General features: G+C 32.1%; 2 protein-coding genes across 2 annotated transcripts; both read left to right on the forward strand.

Annotated features, from left to right (window-relative positions):
• Positions 1 to 66: 66 nt before the first annotated feature.
• Positions 67 to 12404, forward strand: LOC132715283 (uncharacterized). The gene is made up of 4 exons (XM_060698273.1): positions 67 to 237; positions 11104 to 11549; positions 11756 to 11815; positions 12252 to 12404. The coding sequence occupies exons 2-4, from the start codon at positions 11115 to 11117 to the stop codon at positions 12402 to 12404; spliced, it is 648 nt and encodes a 215-aa protein (XP_060554256.1). The 5' UTR covers positions 67 to 237; positions 11104 to 11114.
• On the forward strand, positions 12227 to 18776 carry LOC132715279 (uncharacterized). Its single transcript, XM_060698268.1, has 5 exons — positions 12227 to 12396; positions 13136 to 13236; positions 13680 to 14006; positions 14497 to 14743; positions 15256 to 18776. The coding sequence occupies exons 3-5, from the start codon at positions 13758 to 13760 to the stop codon at positions 15633 to 15635; spliced, it is 876 nt and encodes a 291-aa protein (XP_060554251.1). The 5' UTR covers positions 12227 to 12396; positions 13136 to 13236; positions 13680 to 13757; the 3' UTR covers positions 15636 to 18776.
• The last annotated feature ends 219 nt before the right edge of the window (positions 18777 to 18995 follow it).

The following is an 18995-nucleotide window of genomic DNA, read 5'->3' on the forward strand; positions in this document are numbered from 1 at the left end:
CTACTGCACTGTGCAGAACTTTACCTTTATCATTTTTCGAAAAAACACGCCTACAGTACGGTTTTTCAAAAATGTGTTGACCTAAAATCTCAATAGACAATACCGCATGCATATACATTGTACAAAAAGCACTTTCATTTTGTTTTCTTAGAATAATAAGTACAATTCCTATTCTTGTGTTATCAGTTGGATACATTAATTACCAGTCATATTTTAACAACTGTTTTTAAAAGTGCGGTAAGTGTAATTTATACAAATTAAGGCTTGCTATCCAAAATTGATTAATAAGTTGTAGATCTAGATTATGAAATTTTTTTAAAAAAAAATATTAGAATTGAGAACTTGCTCGACATTTTTTTAAAAAGTAGAGTTATTGCATGGTTTGGAACTTTTCCTTTGTTCTTACTCCCAAGTACACTTCCATGAGCATTTTAAAACTGTATAGATATATAATATATACCCAGCAAACATACTATATCGGCTAGATGTCGGAATATCGAAGTCGGCTTTCCGCCATCGGACCGATATAGACAAACCTGGTGTCACGGTTCTGAACTGTTCACTATTTAAGGGAGAAGATGTGAAAGCGGCCGGGTAGCTCAGTCGGTAGAGCCGCGGAACGGTATTCCGAGGGTCCCGGGTTCGAGTCCCGATCAGGCTGCACATTTTTCTCACCCTGTGACATTTGGCGCCCAACGTGGGGCCGTGATGGTATAAGCTCCGAGTTCAATTTTCACATTGTTCTCTTTACCATTAGAAATTCGAGGACGAATTTCAATATAGCGGGGGGAGTATGTCACGGTCAGAACTGTTCACTATTTAGGGGAGAAGAAGATGTGTAATCGCCGGATAGCTCAGTCGGTAGAGCCGCGGTACGGTATTCTGAGGGTCCCGGGTTCGAGTCCCGGTCAGGCTGCACATTTTTCTCACCCTGTGACACTGGTGATATCGGTCCGATTTAGGTCCGATATACATTTATTTCCTGTTATTCAATTAAATGAGTTTTTTGTAGCAGTACAGTTTTTCATTGATTCATATAGGGAAAAAATCGACTACAAACAAATGTCTATGTTCGTGTTCATCCGTTCATTAGAAACTTTAACGGGAGCGATAGCGACCGGATAAAGTTTCTAATTTCTGTAGAACAGTGATGGCCTCATTAATATTCATTTAATTACGCCACTACCAGTCCGCTTTATTAATTAATTACCTGAATGGTGGGTTTAAATTTGACCTTATAAATATGCATGATGTACGTCATTTTGCGCGCAGGGCGGCCCATTTGCCCGATATTGAAACCTTTATTTTCGGAAAACATTTTTGATGAGTTGGATAATTGTGATGATATCATTTATACACTTTGATTAGTTGGACAACTGATACTCAGTAGCTAATATCGTATATGATTCATACTGTACATGTTTACACTAAATACATGTATCACGTGTTAACACGAGGTCACGTAATATATTTAGTCTACTTTCTACGGTGGCACAAAGGTGACATGTGCAGTGGCGTACCTACCGATACGCCAATACGCACGGGCGTATAAAAAGAAAAAGTTTCGTAAAACAAACAAAAAAATAAAAAATGAAATCATTTTGATAGATCTGTCAACATATTCGTAGCTGTCAAGAATAGATTATTTTACCGGTATATTTAGGATGTTACCTTTTTCGAATATGCGTTACCTTTTTATGCACAATCGAAAACTTTAATTATGAAGAAAAGGGGAGTAAAAAATATGATATAAACAATCTTCTTTGGAATTTTCTCTTTTTTTCAGCTTGAGTTTAAAAGCGTTATAATGCTAATAATCCTCGTCAAAATTCAAATAAGGGTATAAAATTGACCAATATATTACAATTCATTTTTTTTTCCGAAGAAATCAAAACAGTGAAACGTCCAACATTTATTTCATTTTTTACATCTAGATCTATATGCAAAATAAAGAATCTTGTTTGCAACTTGGCGTTTGCAGGCAACAATAGAAGGGAGTGAGTTAGCTTATGGAATGTCTTTTATATTTAAACCTTGTAACTATAAATGACACTGTGAATCAGATCTTTGCAGTGAACTATTGCCATCATTCCATCGTCACAAACCAAATTCAACTTTTGTTTATTTGACCGTAAAAAAATACCAGTATTTAACAAAAATATATCACTTAAAAAATTTTTGTTTCTACTGTATTATTTTATTGAGTAAAAAAATGCCACACTTATGAAAAACAATGATATATATTTTTATTATACGTAGGTCTCGTCATTATACATATTTAAAACATAGACAAAATATATAACGAGACAAACGATGATAACCATAATTAAGACACATCATGTCAAATTATTTTATTTTCGCCGACTGTTAGATAACAAATTGGCGAGTATGTTTATACCAACATGCTTTATGTGCGTGAGGCATTTTTAACTACGTAAATGAAATAACTTAAATAAGTTTTGAATGGAAATTGAAAGACTGGATTGTTGAGAACAAAAATATTAAAGACAATACTTATTGTCTACACCATTGACATTAATACGCATTAAAAATATTTTAAGGAAGCTAAATGATCGTGCGATACTACATTTTAGCTGTGAATACGATAACCTTTCGTTACACTAAACATTTAAGCTGTTGTGTTTGTATTTAAAGGTCATACAAGATCATTTTAAAGCATATTTTCCTTGATAATATCTCACGTTAAGTTATGGTGAAACAAAAAAAAATAACAAACCAAGAGAAGAAACTAAATTTGTTACAAAAAGAGATTAAATCCATCTTTTTTACAAGAGAGACTCCGGCTATATGTTTTGTTTTTCTAGAAGGAAGAAAACTTTTGAACTGTTTAAAACCAGTGTACACGTTAGACTTCGTGCTATTTCTCTTACATTCAATATATGTACTTGAATGTTATTTTCATAACTATAGATAAAGTTAATAGTAGTACAATTAGCTTTAATATCCCCTAAATCATTAGTTATAGCACATAGCTATATTTGATATATAAGTCTCTGGCGATCCTTCGGCCAAAAACCGGCACTCGGCGTACACTCATAATAAGCCGAGGTACGCCCCTGATGTGTGTGTTTTTATAATGATATACCAAAGATAAATGATAGAGTTTTAGCATCATCGAACGAACTATTGTTAGTTTCGTGAAAGCTTAAATCAACAGTAACTTTGTTCCTGGAAATGGCCATTCAATTGATTTGATTTATTGCTACAACTTTCATACAGTTTCTATATATGGTGTCCTGTTTCAGTTAAAATATCTCTGTTGACTAAATCTCTTGTTTACGCTCGACTATTCGAAAAGTAGAAGAGCTATTGTAAATATGAATTTTGACAGAACTAATGCCCTTTGAAGTTAAAAGATATACATTATTCAGGTTCTTGTTTTACTTTCAAGCACTGAGAACAGTCGAGCGCAATGGCTTTTGTTAATGGATAAGTAGCAAAATTTAACATATTTCGAAGAACTTTCACTATAGACATTGGTACTGTAAATAGGTTACAGTTCAGGCAAAAAACATGCGAAAATTAAGGTTAATCATTGCCAAGAATTTTACATTTTGATTCGCACAAGGATTGAAGTATAAGAAAGTATATGCATGAGACAAATTCAACGTTGAATGGCGCAGGGATGTAAAATCTTGCTACTTTATCTATAAAAAGTACAGAAAGGCCGTACAAGACTATAGGAAAGAAATATAACATACCAAGAAAAGTCCTTTAACTGGCCCGAGCCAGACACCATAAATTTTCAACTGTTTAGATCTATATTTTAAATATATATTTCCTATAAACCCCCAAAAATAAATTGTTTCAAAAGTGTCTTTTTAAAAGCAAAAAGAAGGGGAAGGGGGGAAAATTTAGTTTCTTAAAACTTTGTATTAAAAACCTAAAACCGACTTTCATTAAAACCCCGGCCTTTTTTAAATCATTGCACTGTTGTAATTAAAATTAAAACGGTCATTTTATAAAATTACCCGTTAAGGGTTTCAAACACTGCAAAGGGGGAAATTTTTTCCCCAAAATTTTAAAAAAATAAAGCGATTTTATTGGCCCGACAAAACTTTTTTGGGGGAACGTAATTGACTGTAAATTTGGGAATTAATCGATGGGTTTTTCCTGTGAATTGTTTTGCAAAACCAAAATTTTTTTAAAAAAACCCCGCTTATAAGGGGTTTTAAACCCGACCTTAAATTTTACTTTAAGTGACCTTTTTCGTCCGTATTTGGGTTTTGGTTTTAAAGTGTCATTAAAATTTTGTTTTTTTTATTTTACATAATTTGATTTTTAAGTCTTGGTCCAAAAAACATACTTTCTACCCAAACAAACATATTAATGACCTTCAATTGAACCCTTTAACTGGGCAATTTTTCAAATAATTTAAAAAATTTTCTTCTTTGTTTTTTGTTATTGGCTATCACCTTTTTTTTAATCAAAAAAAGGGATTTAAAATTCATACTGAGAGGGCAGAAACCCTTTTAATTTTATAATATCCCCAAAATCAATAATTTTCCTTGACTTTAAAGTATGAAACCCTTGGGCAAGAAGGTCCCAACTTGTTTTAATTTTTAAAAAGATTAAAAAGGGTATAAAATTTGGGTGTTTTCATAACCTTGGGGTTTTTTTAATCCAAAAGGGGTTTTTTTTATACTTGGGCAAAACAACCCTTTTCATGCCAATTTTTTTGGGGTTTAACAAACCTTTAACCCCTTAAACTCTAAAATAAATTGACTGTAAGGGCCCTTGGGGTGTCAAGGTCAAAGTAAATTTTATTTTGGTTTAAAATTGGTTTTAAAAATTTTTTTATTTTTTTAAGGGTTTTTTTTTTATGTGTTTTTAAAAACTAATAATTCAGGGTATGAAATTGGACTTTAAAAGACCCTTTTTTTCTTTTACAATTTTTTGTTTTTTTTAAAATTTTTTTAAACATTTTTCATTTTTTTTATGGGAAAAATCCATACTTTGGGCAAAAAAGCAAGTTTGGGAAAATTTACAACCCATTTTTTAAATTTAAAAAGGGAAAAAACCTTTTTTTTTTTAATTTTTTTAAAATTTCTTCAACTGTTAAAAAAATTTTAAACACAAAATAAAATTTTATTTTCCCGTGGCCGGTTTGCGTCCATTAGTTTTTTAAACCTACAAAATTTTTTCCCTCGTTTGGTTCTAAAAAAGTCGGGGGCAGAAAAGGAAACTGCCCTTATTTGGGCGCAAGTGTTGTTTTGAAATTCTACAAAAAAATTTGAAGCGAAATTTTTTTTTCCTCAGCAACGGGGAAATTTTTTTATTAACAGGGTTTGCTAAAATTTCCCCTGACTTTTTTAGTGGAAACTTTTGAGAGCGGGCCAAAATTTTTGGGGCCAATTTCCCCATTTAAAAGGGGTTAAAAAAGTGTGGGTTATTGCTCAAACGCCCACTTTTTTTAAAAAGTGGGAATCAAAAAAAAATTCCTTTTCATTTTAAATGGCGTCAGGTTAAGGGGAAAATGTTTTCGTTGGGGTTAGTCTAAATAAAATTTTTGACGAAAAATTTAGTCACGGTTTCCCTTTGTAAACTGACATTTTTCGAAGAAAAATTCGAGAAAAATAAGAAAGAAAGAGAAGAGTTTTTCCAAAAACACTCTGTTTAGATGTCTCTATTGTTTTCAAAAATGGTTTAATGTTAAGGGGGTGTTTTTTTTTTTCCCCCTCTGTAAGGTTTTAATCTATAGCACTAAACCTTAAAGGGTTTTAACAACCTTGAAATGCCCTTTTGGGTTATTTTCTCTCCTATAGTAGTTTTCGTCAAAAAAGCAGTAATTATAAAATTTTTTAAAAGACCAAAATTTGCTTAGACACAGCAACATGTTTAAAACCCCGATAAAAAACTTTCAAATTTTTTGTTCTGTTTTAATTTCATGGAGAAATATTGCAAACTCAAACTTTGGTCATTTTGAATACAATGTAACATAAATTTATAATAAAAAAGACGGGTTTTTGTCATTAAAAAAATCATCATTTATGCACATAACGCAATAAGAAAAGGGTAAAATTAACTCCTCTTCTTACATTGTTTAAGGGGGGTTTTTTCAGTATTTAAATCAAAGTCAAAAAGTATAATGGCGGGCCAAAGCTGATTTTGGATATGTTTGTTTGGGTTTAGATATGGGGAATATTTGCCCCTTACACAAATTTACGCTATCTCATTGCGTTTTACAAATTGTTGACTAGTCCTTTTTATGGTATATCAAATTCCTGGTCCAAATTCACTTATGTAACAATTTTTAAATTAATTAATTTAAAACTGACCTAGATTTTTTACGAGGGGGGACTCCTTCTTTTGGGGTTGACTTTTAAAATTAAAAGTTCAGATACATAATAGCTTTGATAAAGGATTAATTTATTGTCGTTGAGTTTTCAGCGAAAATTTTAAAACCCCTGTGCAAAAATTAAAATTAACTTTGATGTCAGCTTTCTTTTTCATTTATTTTGAAATATCATATTGGATAAAAAACAAATTGACCTTACCCCTTTAAGATTTTAAAAAGGAAAAAATAATTTTACCCAATCGACCCCTCGGGGCGCCTGCGCGGTTTTGTCTTTTTAGTTTTGTCTTTTAAAAACGTATAATTTAAACCATGACTGGGATCAAGCAAACTCCAGAAGATCATTGGGTTCCCCAGCTGTCAAAATTGTTTAAATGGTTTCCTCTACATAAAGATAAAAAAAGGGTTAAGAATGTGAATTTCAAAAATCTTCTTGACTGTTAAACTTAAATCGTAAGTAAAACAGTATGTTTGAATAATAAATTGGTAAACTGGTCAATATAGTTGATATATTTTTTTTGATTTGGGGTGTATTTTTCATTTTAAATTTAGGAATTAACTTTTTTTTTTTTCCGTGAGCTGCAATATTATTGAAAAGGGGAAAGTTTCAAAACAGTACGATAAAGGGAAACAAATTAAGCATAATATGTCAAAGTCAATATTTAATGAAAAGCAGGCCTTTTCCCCTATCCCATGGTTCCGAATATGGCCCATTCCCCATCCAAATTATGTTGTGTTTTTTTCCCAAGCCCCCCCCCCCCCCCCCCCCAAAAAAAAAAAAGAAAATAAAATCCCAATCTAGAAGTAGGCAATTTGAAAGAAAAAGTATCGCATTTTCAATTTTGGTGACGCGAAATAGTGTTACGGAATATATTCATGTTAGGATTTTTAATAGATATCAGTTTTACATTTGTACACATTTGAGCCTGTCCTTGTATTTTTGATATGACAGAAAAAGCTGAACAGTTTAAGTAAGATTTATTTAGATTTATTTCAACAATTGTAACATATTAAATGCTAGCATATTTTCCCAAATCGGCAAATTTCACGATAACCGTTTTTCCCAAATTGGAAAATTTTATGACACAATTTTCCGAAAATTTGCCACGTGGCGTTTTCTCAAATTAGAGGAAAAAGGCCTTACAAGGTTAAGAGTCCAATATACAATAACATATGTATGAATATATATCATCCCCAAACAAGATAACATAGATTCTAATGCATATACAATTAAGTAAACAGGGATTAAGTTTATTAAGTTTAAGGTATGCAATTGATATTAACTTCTTTATTCAACATGTTTGTTATAAGCATATCTGAGTAAGAAGTAACCTTAATAAGTATACAAATGTACATGTATTCATTGCTCCTGACTTGAGCATTGCTTATTTCCATGCTGTACCCTTTGCTGCTTTGATTTTCTCAGGGTGCTTCCCAAAGTGGAGGAAAAAAAACACTGATAAGTAATGCTGCATATATTTCAAAAATATTAATGTAGAATGTAATGAATAAATAATTACATTTAGTTAACAAATATGTTGTAAACTTCAAACTCGTATATCCGCTTATCAAGGTTTAGTAGGAAAGAAGTAGCCAGATATTACTGTTTACATAAACTAGAAAGATTAAGTAATAAAGATATGTTATGCTCTATAATTTGACATTTGAAAATGCTGATAATTAATAATTGTACAATCTCATTTAGAATGTAAAATAAACATCTTTCCAGTACATACAGATTAGATATGTTATGTTTGAAACACTAAGCAATACATGTATAGGTAAATAGTCAATATGAATACGTAGTGCAATTAAATTTGCTGCATCAGTTATAGCACGCCCGGCAAACTGTCGCTCCACTTCAAAATTGTGGTGTACGGTAAAACGAGCGAACGGCATTTCCGAGATAGAGCGGAAGGCGATTTAAAAACGCACTTAATTGGTAAGTATTGTTTATTTTTTTTGTCTTGTTAATTCATTTTAGTTGTATTTTTTTCGAAAAAAACCGGAAAATGTGGTTACGTGTGGAATTGATTTAGGCTTCCAAATATCTAAGCTGTTACAAAAAGAAAATTACCTTAAGCCCGTGGAGAACTTTCTCCCGACGAGAAGCGAAACGATGATTTTAGAATATTGAACATTCCCCAACCATAGAAATGCCATACCTTTGGATTTCTTGAAAAATGTATTAGTAAATTATCAACCGTAAAAAATTGTCCTTCGTGAAAAATAAATTAAACTCTGAAAGATTTTTTAAATTTTTATAAACCGATTTTTTTTCGAAATAGTGGACGAAAGGGCAAGAGATGGAGCAAAAGGTTCGATGTTGAGCGCAAGGCGATATTAATTTGACGTATTAGGAGGAGCGTAGTCTATGATTTTTTTACATATAAAAGCTATAGAAGTTAAAATAGACGTGATCAAGTGTTAAGACATCGTCGGATACCCACGGCCGAACCATTAACATTGATTGCATGTTATGTAACATGTTTATCAATCGTGGGTATCCGACGATGGTGTTAAGACCGAGATATATATACATTTTGAAGACGACTAATAAAGTGTGATATCCTTTCAACGACTTTAGCGTAATAAATGTAATCTCGAAGGTGTCACCTATGGCTTCCGTGTAGATTCCATTATTTATGTTCGATTTTTGGATGAGGCCCGACCATTGAATCATACACATGTATGCATGGCATACTACAGAATGCCACTTATTCGAGGTCAATCATGATTTTTGACACGGTTATGTACATTTAAAAACGTGTGTCCCTGCAAATGCGAAAAATCGAAATATTTTTAGTTCTACCGCGAAACAAATGTTTCCGAGCAGGTACGTGTAACTCGATTGTTCACGCCAAAAATGTTATGTTTTTCAAAAAGTTAGAATATTCAATGTGCAGAACAAGAAAACAAAATTATGCAAATGCACGGAACACATGAAATTAAAAATGGATCACTACTACCCGAGTTCAGTTCACAGTGACTTTCTGTAATTAATAGCTCTAAACGTACCTGTTCTGAGCAAAAACACAAATAAGCCAACGTTTTCATGAAATGTTGTAGGGGTGGGGAATCGCTAATGAAAATGGTTGAACAAGGTGTCAGTCTTTATAAGGATATAACACATGTTCCAGTTATTTTTTCAAGATACTTCCTCCGCTTATTTAGCATTGTTGTTTAGTTTATTATTTTCGTCTGTAAGTGTAAATAGAAATTCTACTAATAGCTAGGTCTATTATATTAATTGATAATTTTTAGTCCGTACACCAAACTGAGTTCTGCCTTCACTTTGAGAGGAAAATAATAAACTAAACAACAATGCTAAATAAGGGGAGGAAGTATCGTTTGAAAACATAACTGGAACACGTGTTATATCCTTATAAAGACTGACACCTTTTCAACCATTTTCATAGCGATTCCCCACCTTACAAATTCATGAAAACGTGGCTTATTTGTGTTTTTGCTCAGAACATGCACGTTAGAGCTATTAATTACAGAAAGTCACTGTGAACTGAACTCGGTAGTAGTGATCCATTTAATTCAATGCATTCCATGCATTGCATAATTTTGTTTCTGTTCTGCACCTTGAATTTCTAAATTTTCGAAAAACATAACATTTTTGCGTGAACAATCGAGTTACACGTACCTGCTCGGAAATATTTGTTCGCGGTAGAACTAAAAATATTCGATTTTTTCGCATTTGCACGGACACACGTTTTTAAATGTACATAACCGTGTCAAAAATCATGATTGAACTCGAATAAGTGGCATCCTGTATTATGCCATGCATTAATGGGACTGTATGATTCAATGGTCCGGCCTAATCCAAATTCCGAACATAAATAATGGAATTTACACGACAGCCATAGGTGACACCTTCGAGATTACAGTTATTACGCTATAGTCGTAGAAAGGACATCACAATAAATTAGTTCTCTTTAAAAGGTATATATATCTCGGTCTTAACACTTGATCATGTTTATTCTAACTTCTATAGCTTTTATTCATAAAAATCATCGACTACGCTCCTCCTAATACGTCAAATTAATATCGCCTTGCGCTCAACATCGAACCTTTTGCTCCATCTCTTGCCCTTTCGCTCCACTACTTACGAAAAATATCGGTTTACAAATTTAAGAAATCCTTCAGGAGTAATTTATTTTGCACGAAGGACAAGTTCTTATTACGGGTTGATAAATTTACTAATACACCCTTTTTCAAGAAAATCCGAAAGGTATGGGCATTTCTATGGTTGGGAAGTTCAATATTCTACAATCATCGTTCGCTTCGTTCGGGGAGAAAAGTTCTCCTGCGGGCTTTAATATAATTTTTCTTTTTGTAACAGGTTAGATCATTGGAAGCCTAAATCAAATTCCTACACGGAACTAACATTTTCCGTTTTTCGAAAAAAATACAACCTTAAATAAATAACAAAGACAAAAACATAAACCAATACTTACAATTAGGCGTTAAAATCGGCCTTCCGCTCTATCTCTGAAATGCCGTTCGCTCGTTTTACCGTACACCACAATTTTGAAGTGGAGCGACAGTTTGCCAGGCGTGTTATAGGGAACTCAGCTTTCGAAACATAGTGTATGCATTCCGTTATTCAAATGTATCATACTCAGTAAGAAATATCTTGATTTCAAAACATTTTGCAATATATATAATTATAAAATACCTAAGGACTGGCATAGGCCATGTACATCTTTAGTTATTTATAATTTAATCTAATTTTTATGCATAATAATATTGTGCTACGTGCATTTGTTTTTTTTTAGACAGCAAAAGAATGGGTGACGCATTCGAAATAGCATTTTCGTTTGATACAACTGGATCTATGTACAGTTGCCTTGAAGAAGTCCGGAAACGTTTAAGAGAAATGGTACAAGATCTGAAACGAACGATTCCTGGTATCAAAATTGCTATTTTTGCCCATGGCGATTATTGTGATGCTGGGAGTACCTACGTCACAAAGTATGTTAACTTCACAAATGATCCGAACACCCTTTGTAATTTTGTAAGCAATGTCGGAGGAACAGGGGGCGGAGATACTCCAGAATGCTATGAATTAGTTTTAAGAGAGGTGCAGGAAAATCTTGCGTGGAGTACAAACTCTCAAAAATCTTTAGTAATGATAGGTGACGCCCCTCCACATGAAAAGTCAGAGAGCCAAAACTATCGCCGCCTGGACTGGAAGGAAGAAATAGAGCGTCTGAGGAAAATGGTTTGTAAACATTTGTTAATGTACTCGTAAAAAGATGCAAATTTGCATACTGTACGTAACACCCACTGCAGAATCTATATAGGCCCATCAAAATGACTACATGTTAAAAAAAATCAAAAAAAACTCGTAGAAAATTAGGGCTTCAGTTCCCCTATCGAAGATATGAATGCATCTTTTATAAATATATTTTTTTCATATAATTAAAGGACATTAAAGTGTATGCTGTTCAGGTAACTATTATCACAGGGGACGAAAAAATTTTACCAGTATATTTGGGGCCAATCATTTGGGTACTACATTTTTTGTCGAACATAAACGAAGTTAAGGATCCCCCCTTATAAAATTTTTCTTTTGAAAAACAGCCCTTTGACTAATTTTAAAATTTTTGGTTTTATTTGATTATTACACAAAAAATTTGTTGCCCAGTTAATCTTCCCCGAGGGGAAATTAAATTGTTTTGCAGGAAAAAAGCACAAATTACTAATATTAAACAACATAAAACTTTTATGCTTCTTTCAATTAAATGTTACTCAAATAAATGTGGACATTTACACAACTTTTTAAAGCTTAAGTAATTTTATGCAGAACATGTATTAAAATTGCAATGCCTAAAACATTTTCGAAGGTATTTTATATGAATGTTGTGGGAGTTTTGACAGGTACAATTAATTGTTTAAGGTGCATGATATTTTTTTCTTCTAGTTGCCTAGTTCGTCTATTACCATATCACCTGCTAGTTCATCTACACCAAAAGCGATTGAAACACCGAGACCATGCGAAGAATTTGTTGCGACAGAATCTGATGGAGAATACGATGATGACGACGATGATAGCGATGATGAAAACGGTTTGTAAGACTATTTTATTAAACTAAGCAATTTAGTGTTAATGTAAATGCTGTGATTAGCTCGAAATTAAATTTCGAATGGTCCGTAGCATTTTGTGATAAGCTTGTAAATTACATGTCGGCCCTAGCAAATAAGCTTGAAATCGCATTTCGGATGAGCCCGTAGCAAAGCCAATCCAGTGAGAAGCTTCTAATTACATTCCAGATGGGCCTGTAACATTAAGACTTAAGCCAGACATCTTTGGTTAAAACAGAAGCACATTCCATGCTCACTAACTTTTGTAAAATTTTATTTTAAAAAAAAAACTGGCAACAGCGGTTGCATTATGATTTCCTTTTAGGGAACATGGCTTTATCAAGTTGATTATAAGTATTGACTGTATTTTATTTTATTTATTTCACATACATGTATTATGTATGCTTGAATCTAAAGTTTTGTTTTTCTATGCAGATATATGTGCCTCATTGATTGTATTAGTGCTAAATGATAATACTGTGATTTCTGTAAAAAAAACGTCACCTTTACAAAATAATTGTAATATTGTTTAGTTGCATTGCTTATTGCCAGCATAATTTCTTTTTCTAACATACGAAATTGTATGCAGTTTCAACATTAATGCTTAATGTCAATGTATAAAAAGCGTTGTTTTTTTATCCAATTAATTTTATTGAACTTTTCCATAGTCCTTATGAATTAAAACACATAACTAAAACAAATGTTTATGAATTCATATTTAAGGATTACGCTGTTTTATATGCAAGAAACAAAAACCTTCAAATGAGTTCCCAAAGTCGCCTATATCAGAGGAATGCAATCATTATCCTGGACACTGTTTAAGGGTAAATATAAATGCCTACGTACCAGTTTTCACTTTAATTGCTTTTAGAGAGGTGTTCTTTTGCTTAAAGCATCTGACTTACTATTCCAGGACTGTTGGTTTGAGCGCTATTAGTATCTCGACCTACCGACACCAATTAAAGCAGGGATTTTAAGAAACTACTAGTCGCTTAATTGTTCACTGGTTTATATAATATAAAGTAAAATACAATATTGCCTGAATGCAAGTAAGTTTTCACATGTAAAATTTTAGTGGGTGCGCAATGGTAAACATATTTTAGAAATTTCAAGATCCATTGAAATGTGTGTTAGCTGCAACTAGGGCCAGAAGTATATCTCTTGTTTATATAAAATGTTTAAGATTACATCTTGGCAACAAAAATTCTTCCCAATCATGCTAGAATTAAAACTGATATGTGCTTATGGACATTAACCTGCATTTCAGTGTGTTGTTGAACATGTCACGAGAACTGGCGAATGTCCTCATAAAAAATGTGACGTTACTGTTGAACCAGACTGCGAAATGGTGAAGTTCTTTCAAGCCAAACTGGACAGGATGTTCGTTGACTATTCTAAAGTTTTAGAGGAAAATCGAAAACTGATGACAGGTCATGGTGGCCCAGTCTTTTCTGTCTCCGCTATGAATGGTGACACGGCCTGGATAGATTATAATCCTAGCATGACAATTGTAGAGTTGAAGAGGGAAATAGAAACACAACTTGGCATAAAAGAGTCTCAGCAAAAGATTCTCTACAAGGAACGAGGTCTAAAGGTACCTGCATTTTGTCTGAAATATTTCGTAATTCTTATGGCTTTCTACTTGTCAAAGTATAATCACATTCTCATATATCATTGGTCATTGTATTATTTATGTTTGCTTACCTAAATATTCCGATCACTGCTCACATACTTTAATGAAAACTTATGACAATGTAAAGAAGTCTTTAACATTCATCAAGTTTTCGAATCTTTATTTACATCAATTCTATAATTTTCGTTGGGTTTAAACGTAATTATAAGTGTGTTAATGTCCAGTCTCACTTATTTAGTTATTTTGATTTTAAACTTTCTTCTTGGCAATATTATGTGCGAGACCAATGCACTGTTAGGTAAAAAAAAATATCATGCATATTGTTATACCAAGCGTAAAATACTCAGTATGAGTTGAATTGTGTAAACATTTATAAAAATAGAGCAAGTTGAAAATGTTAACATATTGTCGAATTTTCCTCTTAAAAGTTTAATGTATGTTAATTTTTCAGACTGTCAAAGGACCAGGGCAAAATTTCACACTATCAGATTATGGAATTACAGAGAACACCTCGCTAAGCCTTATTGTGCCGTTGTACTGTATACCAGAGAATCTTGATCACGTGGTGTTTGATCTCTCTTGGGAGTTTCCAAAAGTAAATCCAGATTTCCTTGACGCCTCGTGTCTGGCTTTCGAGAAAACTGAATTTATTCAAGTCATTGACTGGAACCACTCTACTAATGACTATTATCTGAAAGGTAAGCCATTCCAGAGTGTAATATCATTTTAAAAGGATCATACATTATAATAAGGCCAAAAATGATACTAAGCAATCTGGCAATCATAATACGTTAAGATTATTTACTCAGGGGAAATAATTTTGAAAGGGCAAATGATTCTATATTATTCTACCATTAAAATAATCTCGTAAAGAAAAATATCCAAAAAATTGTTTGAATAGTATATTGTATGAATAGTTTACGTCACGTAAGTCTTTGCTATTTAATACATAATAGTAATGTAAATGTATATAAATAAGTGCAAAATGATTTTCATGTTTAGGTGAATAGGACTTTTTCTGGTATATATAATCAAACAACGTATGTGTGAACCATTTTAATTGGTGAGATATATGAAATGTGAACACATTGTCTTTACGTTGTTTAAATATGTGGGAAAGAGAAAGTACAATAAGGAAAATGATTTGAGAAAATAATAAAATAATAAAAAATGTTAAAAGTTCTTACATTGAATAGAATGTCCTTTACAGGGGCAATTCAACACTCTGCTAAAAATGTCAAGACAGCTGGAGGACGGATCGGTCATCAGAGTATCCACGTGTATTTGAAGCGGTTGCCTAGCAACATTACTCATCTGTACTTCACATTAAGCTCATGGAAAGCACCAAATCTCTCCGCCTTCACTAACCCAAGTCTTCAGTTTTACGAAGCATCCGATCCTGATACCAACTTGTGCAGTACAACAATAAGCCACGCCCTGAGCAGTCAGGCGGTCGTCATGTGCTCTGTTGTCAGGGCGGGACCACAATGGCAAATATTTGAATGTGATGTCAGTGGATGCGTCAATGGAAATACAAAGAAATATAATCCAATTCGGGAACAAATAGCTAACCTGATAGCCAATGAATAAATTCCCCTGTAAACTCTGAATACTTTTGTAAATTTTGACATTGGTATTGCACTCTGACATTTGTTTAAAGGTATATTTAGTATTTGTCTGACGTTAACTTTAATATTGAACCTTTTGAAGCGTTCATTTATCAATTTTTGCTGTGCAATGTTTAAAAAAGAACATGACTGTCACGAAGTGTTTATAGGAGAAAAAACTATTGTTGTCTTCTAAACTGTGCAATTTCATGGTATATCAGATGGTCGAAATTTTGAGTTTATATACGATACGATTACAAATTAACTTTCAAATTGAGCTAAGACGAATGTTCAACGAAAAGTGTAAAAACTTAACTTAGTTATGAAAACACAAATGTTACAAATTCATAGCTTGCGTTTAATATATCTTTATAACTTTTTGTTGTTTGTATTATCAAGTTTTTGCGTATTTGCTAATACTTAATTGTGTTTTAGGACCATTAGGACGTATAACTGTAATTAAGTCTTCATTATTGCCGATGTTAACTCAGTTACTTATACCTCTTCCAAACCCAAATAGTCACTGGATAAATAATATAAATAAAATTTCTTTGACTTCAAATGGAATGGTCCATCTAGAATAAATAATAGCATTGTCATTAAGGATTATACAGAAGGTGGTTTGAAAATGACTGATGTGTTATCATTTATGAATAGTTTTAAACTGACCTGGCTTAGAAGGTTTTTAATAGGAGGTGATAATAAATGTTATGCATTAGCTAATGTTATTATAAATACTGAAAAATTGTTCAATTGTGGAAGATTGTATGCAGAAATAGTATATATTTGGAAAGATGTTGTTAAATGTTATATTGATTTTATAAACATTTTCCCAATTGATAGTATGGACAAATTCTGTCGTATGCCATTGTTTATAATCATAACTTTATAATGGATCATGAACATGTGTTCTTTAAGGATTAGTATGTAAAGGGGATTAGATATGTCAGCGATTTATTGGATGCTAGCTAAGCGGTAATTTTATGACAAAGCATGAATTTGATAGAAAAACTGGCTTATATACAAGTTTCTTTCAATTTGAAGGATTCATTAGAAGCATCAAATACTTTTTAAAAGACAGAACAGAATTAATCAGTGACAAATCTATTCCCCACCTCCCCTTGATACCATGTTATTTTCAACCTATATTACTATGTAAACAAGGTACTTCTATTATTTACAATATGTTGACAACCAATTATGAAAAGCCTACCCCCAAGGTGCATGGTGTAGTGTTTTTGATATACATGTAGTTCCTTTGGAGTGGAAACATTGATACAGTTGGATTTCTAAACTAACAAATGATACGTACTTTTTATTGTTTCAAACTAGGCTTTTGCATAGAATTTAAGCAACAAATACTTTGTTGAAAAAAAAAATGAATATTGTGACTGATGAAAAAATGTTCTTTTTGTTAAAGTGAGAATGAAACAATTGTTTCGGGAATGTGAAAAAGTAAAGTAATTTATAGCTTATATCAGATATCAATGAATATGTCAAAACACTCAAAGTAAATTTTGAGATAGATTGCAAAACTTTTATTTTCGGAAATCCCCCAAAAAAGTTTTGAAAGTTATAACATACTTTACCTAGAAATCAAAGGATATTATATGTTATTTTGGTTTTGGAGTGATATATGTGGATATATTACCTGTTAAGATTTTATATCACCCGAGCCGTTAGGCGAGGGTGATATTTTATCTTGGCAGGTAATATATCCACATATATCACTCCAAAACCAAAATAATAATTTTATTACCCTTCCCCTGCCGAGTTTAGACGATTTTTTAAAAAATCATTGCTTTTTCAAATGAAACGTCGAAATAAGATTCCCTTTAGGATACCTCTTCGTCACAACATGACGTCACATAAATACATGACGTATCTTTCCCGTACCTTACAAAAGTAAACAAGAGAAAAGGAGTAGTCTATTGAACGCACGTTTTTGTAATTAATATCAAGCTTTCACAAGGTCATATTTGTTTTTGATACTGATGGTAATATGTATCATTACTCTAGTTTGGAAAATATTGATCATTTGACAGTTAAAAAGTGCTTTTAAATCGGAATTTACACCGCGTAAAAATCGAACCGTACGCGCATCACCTCGGCGCATGTTGTTTACAACGTTGGGTACCAAACGGGGAAATTTAGTGTGTATATTACCCGTCTGGCTCGGTTATATCAATTTCTTTCGGGTGATCAATATCCAATCAAAAAGGCGGAAAAAATCTGGAAGGGTAATAAATTTATTTATGTAAGAGAAAATGTATTGTTCCAAATCTGAATGGGCCGAAAGGAAGGTTAGAATTAGCCTAATCAATTGTTAAAAATACATTTTGGAAAATAAACTGTCAAATTGGTCCATGGTAAAATTACTATGTGAAATATAATTTATCAATGATTTGCTTTTGATTAAATTAAAGATTGTTAAAAGTGGATTGTTCTACATTTCTGAATTGGCACATATTATTGTTTTGTTTTTTGGATATTCTTATAAAGTATTGCTAGAAGTAAATAAAATGCAAAGTGATTCAGAACGAACATTTAAATATATTAATATGTTGTATTTCATTGTAAGCCAATTCACTTAAAAAAATACAAAATGATGTTGCAGTATTTGTATATTGAAATTGTTTTGTCAAATTTCATTGCATTAACATTATCTGAATTATATTGTTATATTGATGTTACATATGTATATGACATGCATTTGTAAATTTGTAATAAAAAAAATACTAAATTGCGTTTTTGTTTTTTATCTCATATTTGTTTCATATAATGTTTAATTCGTCTAGCAAATGTTTTTTTTTTGTTTGTTTTTTTGTTACTTTTTTGTGTTTGTTTTGCTGAATGATGTACATTGTAAATGTTTTTTATTTATTTTGTCTTAATTTGTCTTGGCAATATTTTTGAAATTGAACTAACATATCATTTGTGTCGATTTGTTAACATGCCAATGCTCTGAAGTTTTGGCCTTATAGCTAACGTAACATTTATCAGTAAACATATGGAAATATGATGCACAAGCATTGAATTGTTTTGTCTATATGTAATTTGTTGAACACTATATACTTATAAGAAGTTTAATATATAGTTCATGCAATGAATTATTAGAAAGACATACATGTATACATATTTAATACATTGAAATCCTTAAAAGTTAAAAATGTTTATGTAATGAATATAAAGTGAGATATAAAATGGAATCTGATCTTGGTTATTAAACAGCTCGTCGCATGAATGACAGACATCCAGTCATTATTTACATAGTGATAGCTTTCTGCTTCAAAATATAATTGTATTGGAATATGTAATCTTGTGCAAGTCGCCCTATATTGTA

The sequence above is a fragment of the Ruditapes philippinarum genome, unplaced genomic scaffold (assembly GCF_026571515.1).
Source record: "Ruditapes philippinarum isolate M1 unplaced genomic scaffold, ASM2657151v2 ctg1468_1_1_1_1, whole genome shotgun sequence".
Classification (NCBI taxonomy): domain Eukaryota; kingdom Metazoa; phylum Mollusca; class Bivalvia; order Venerida; family Veneridae; genus Ruditapes; species Ruditapes philippinarum.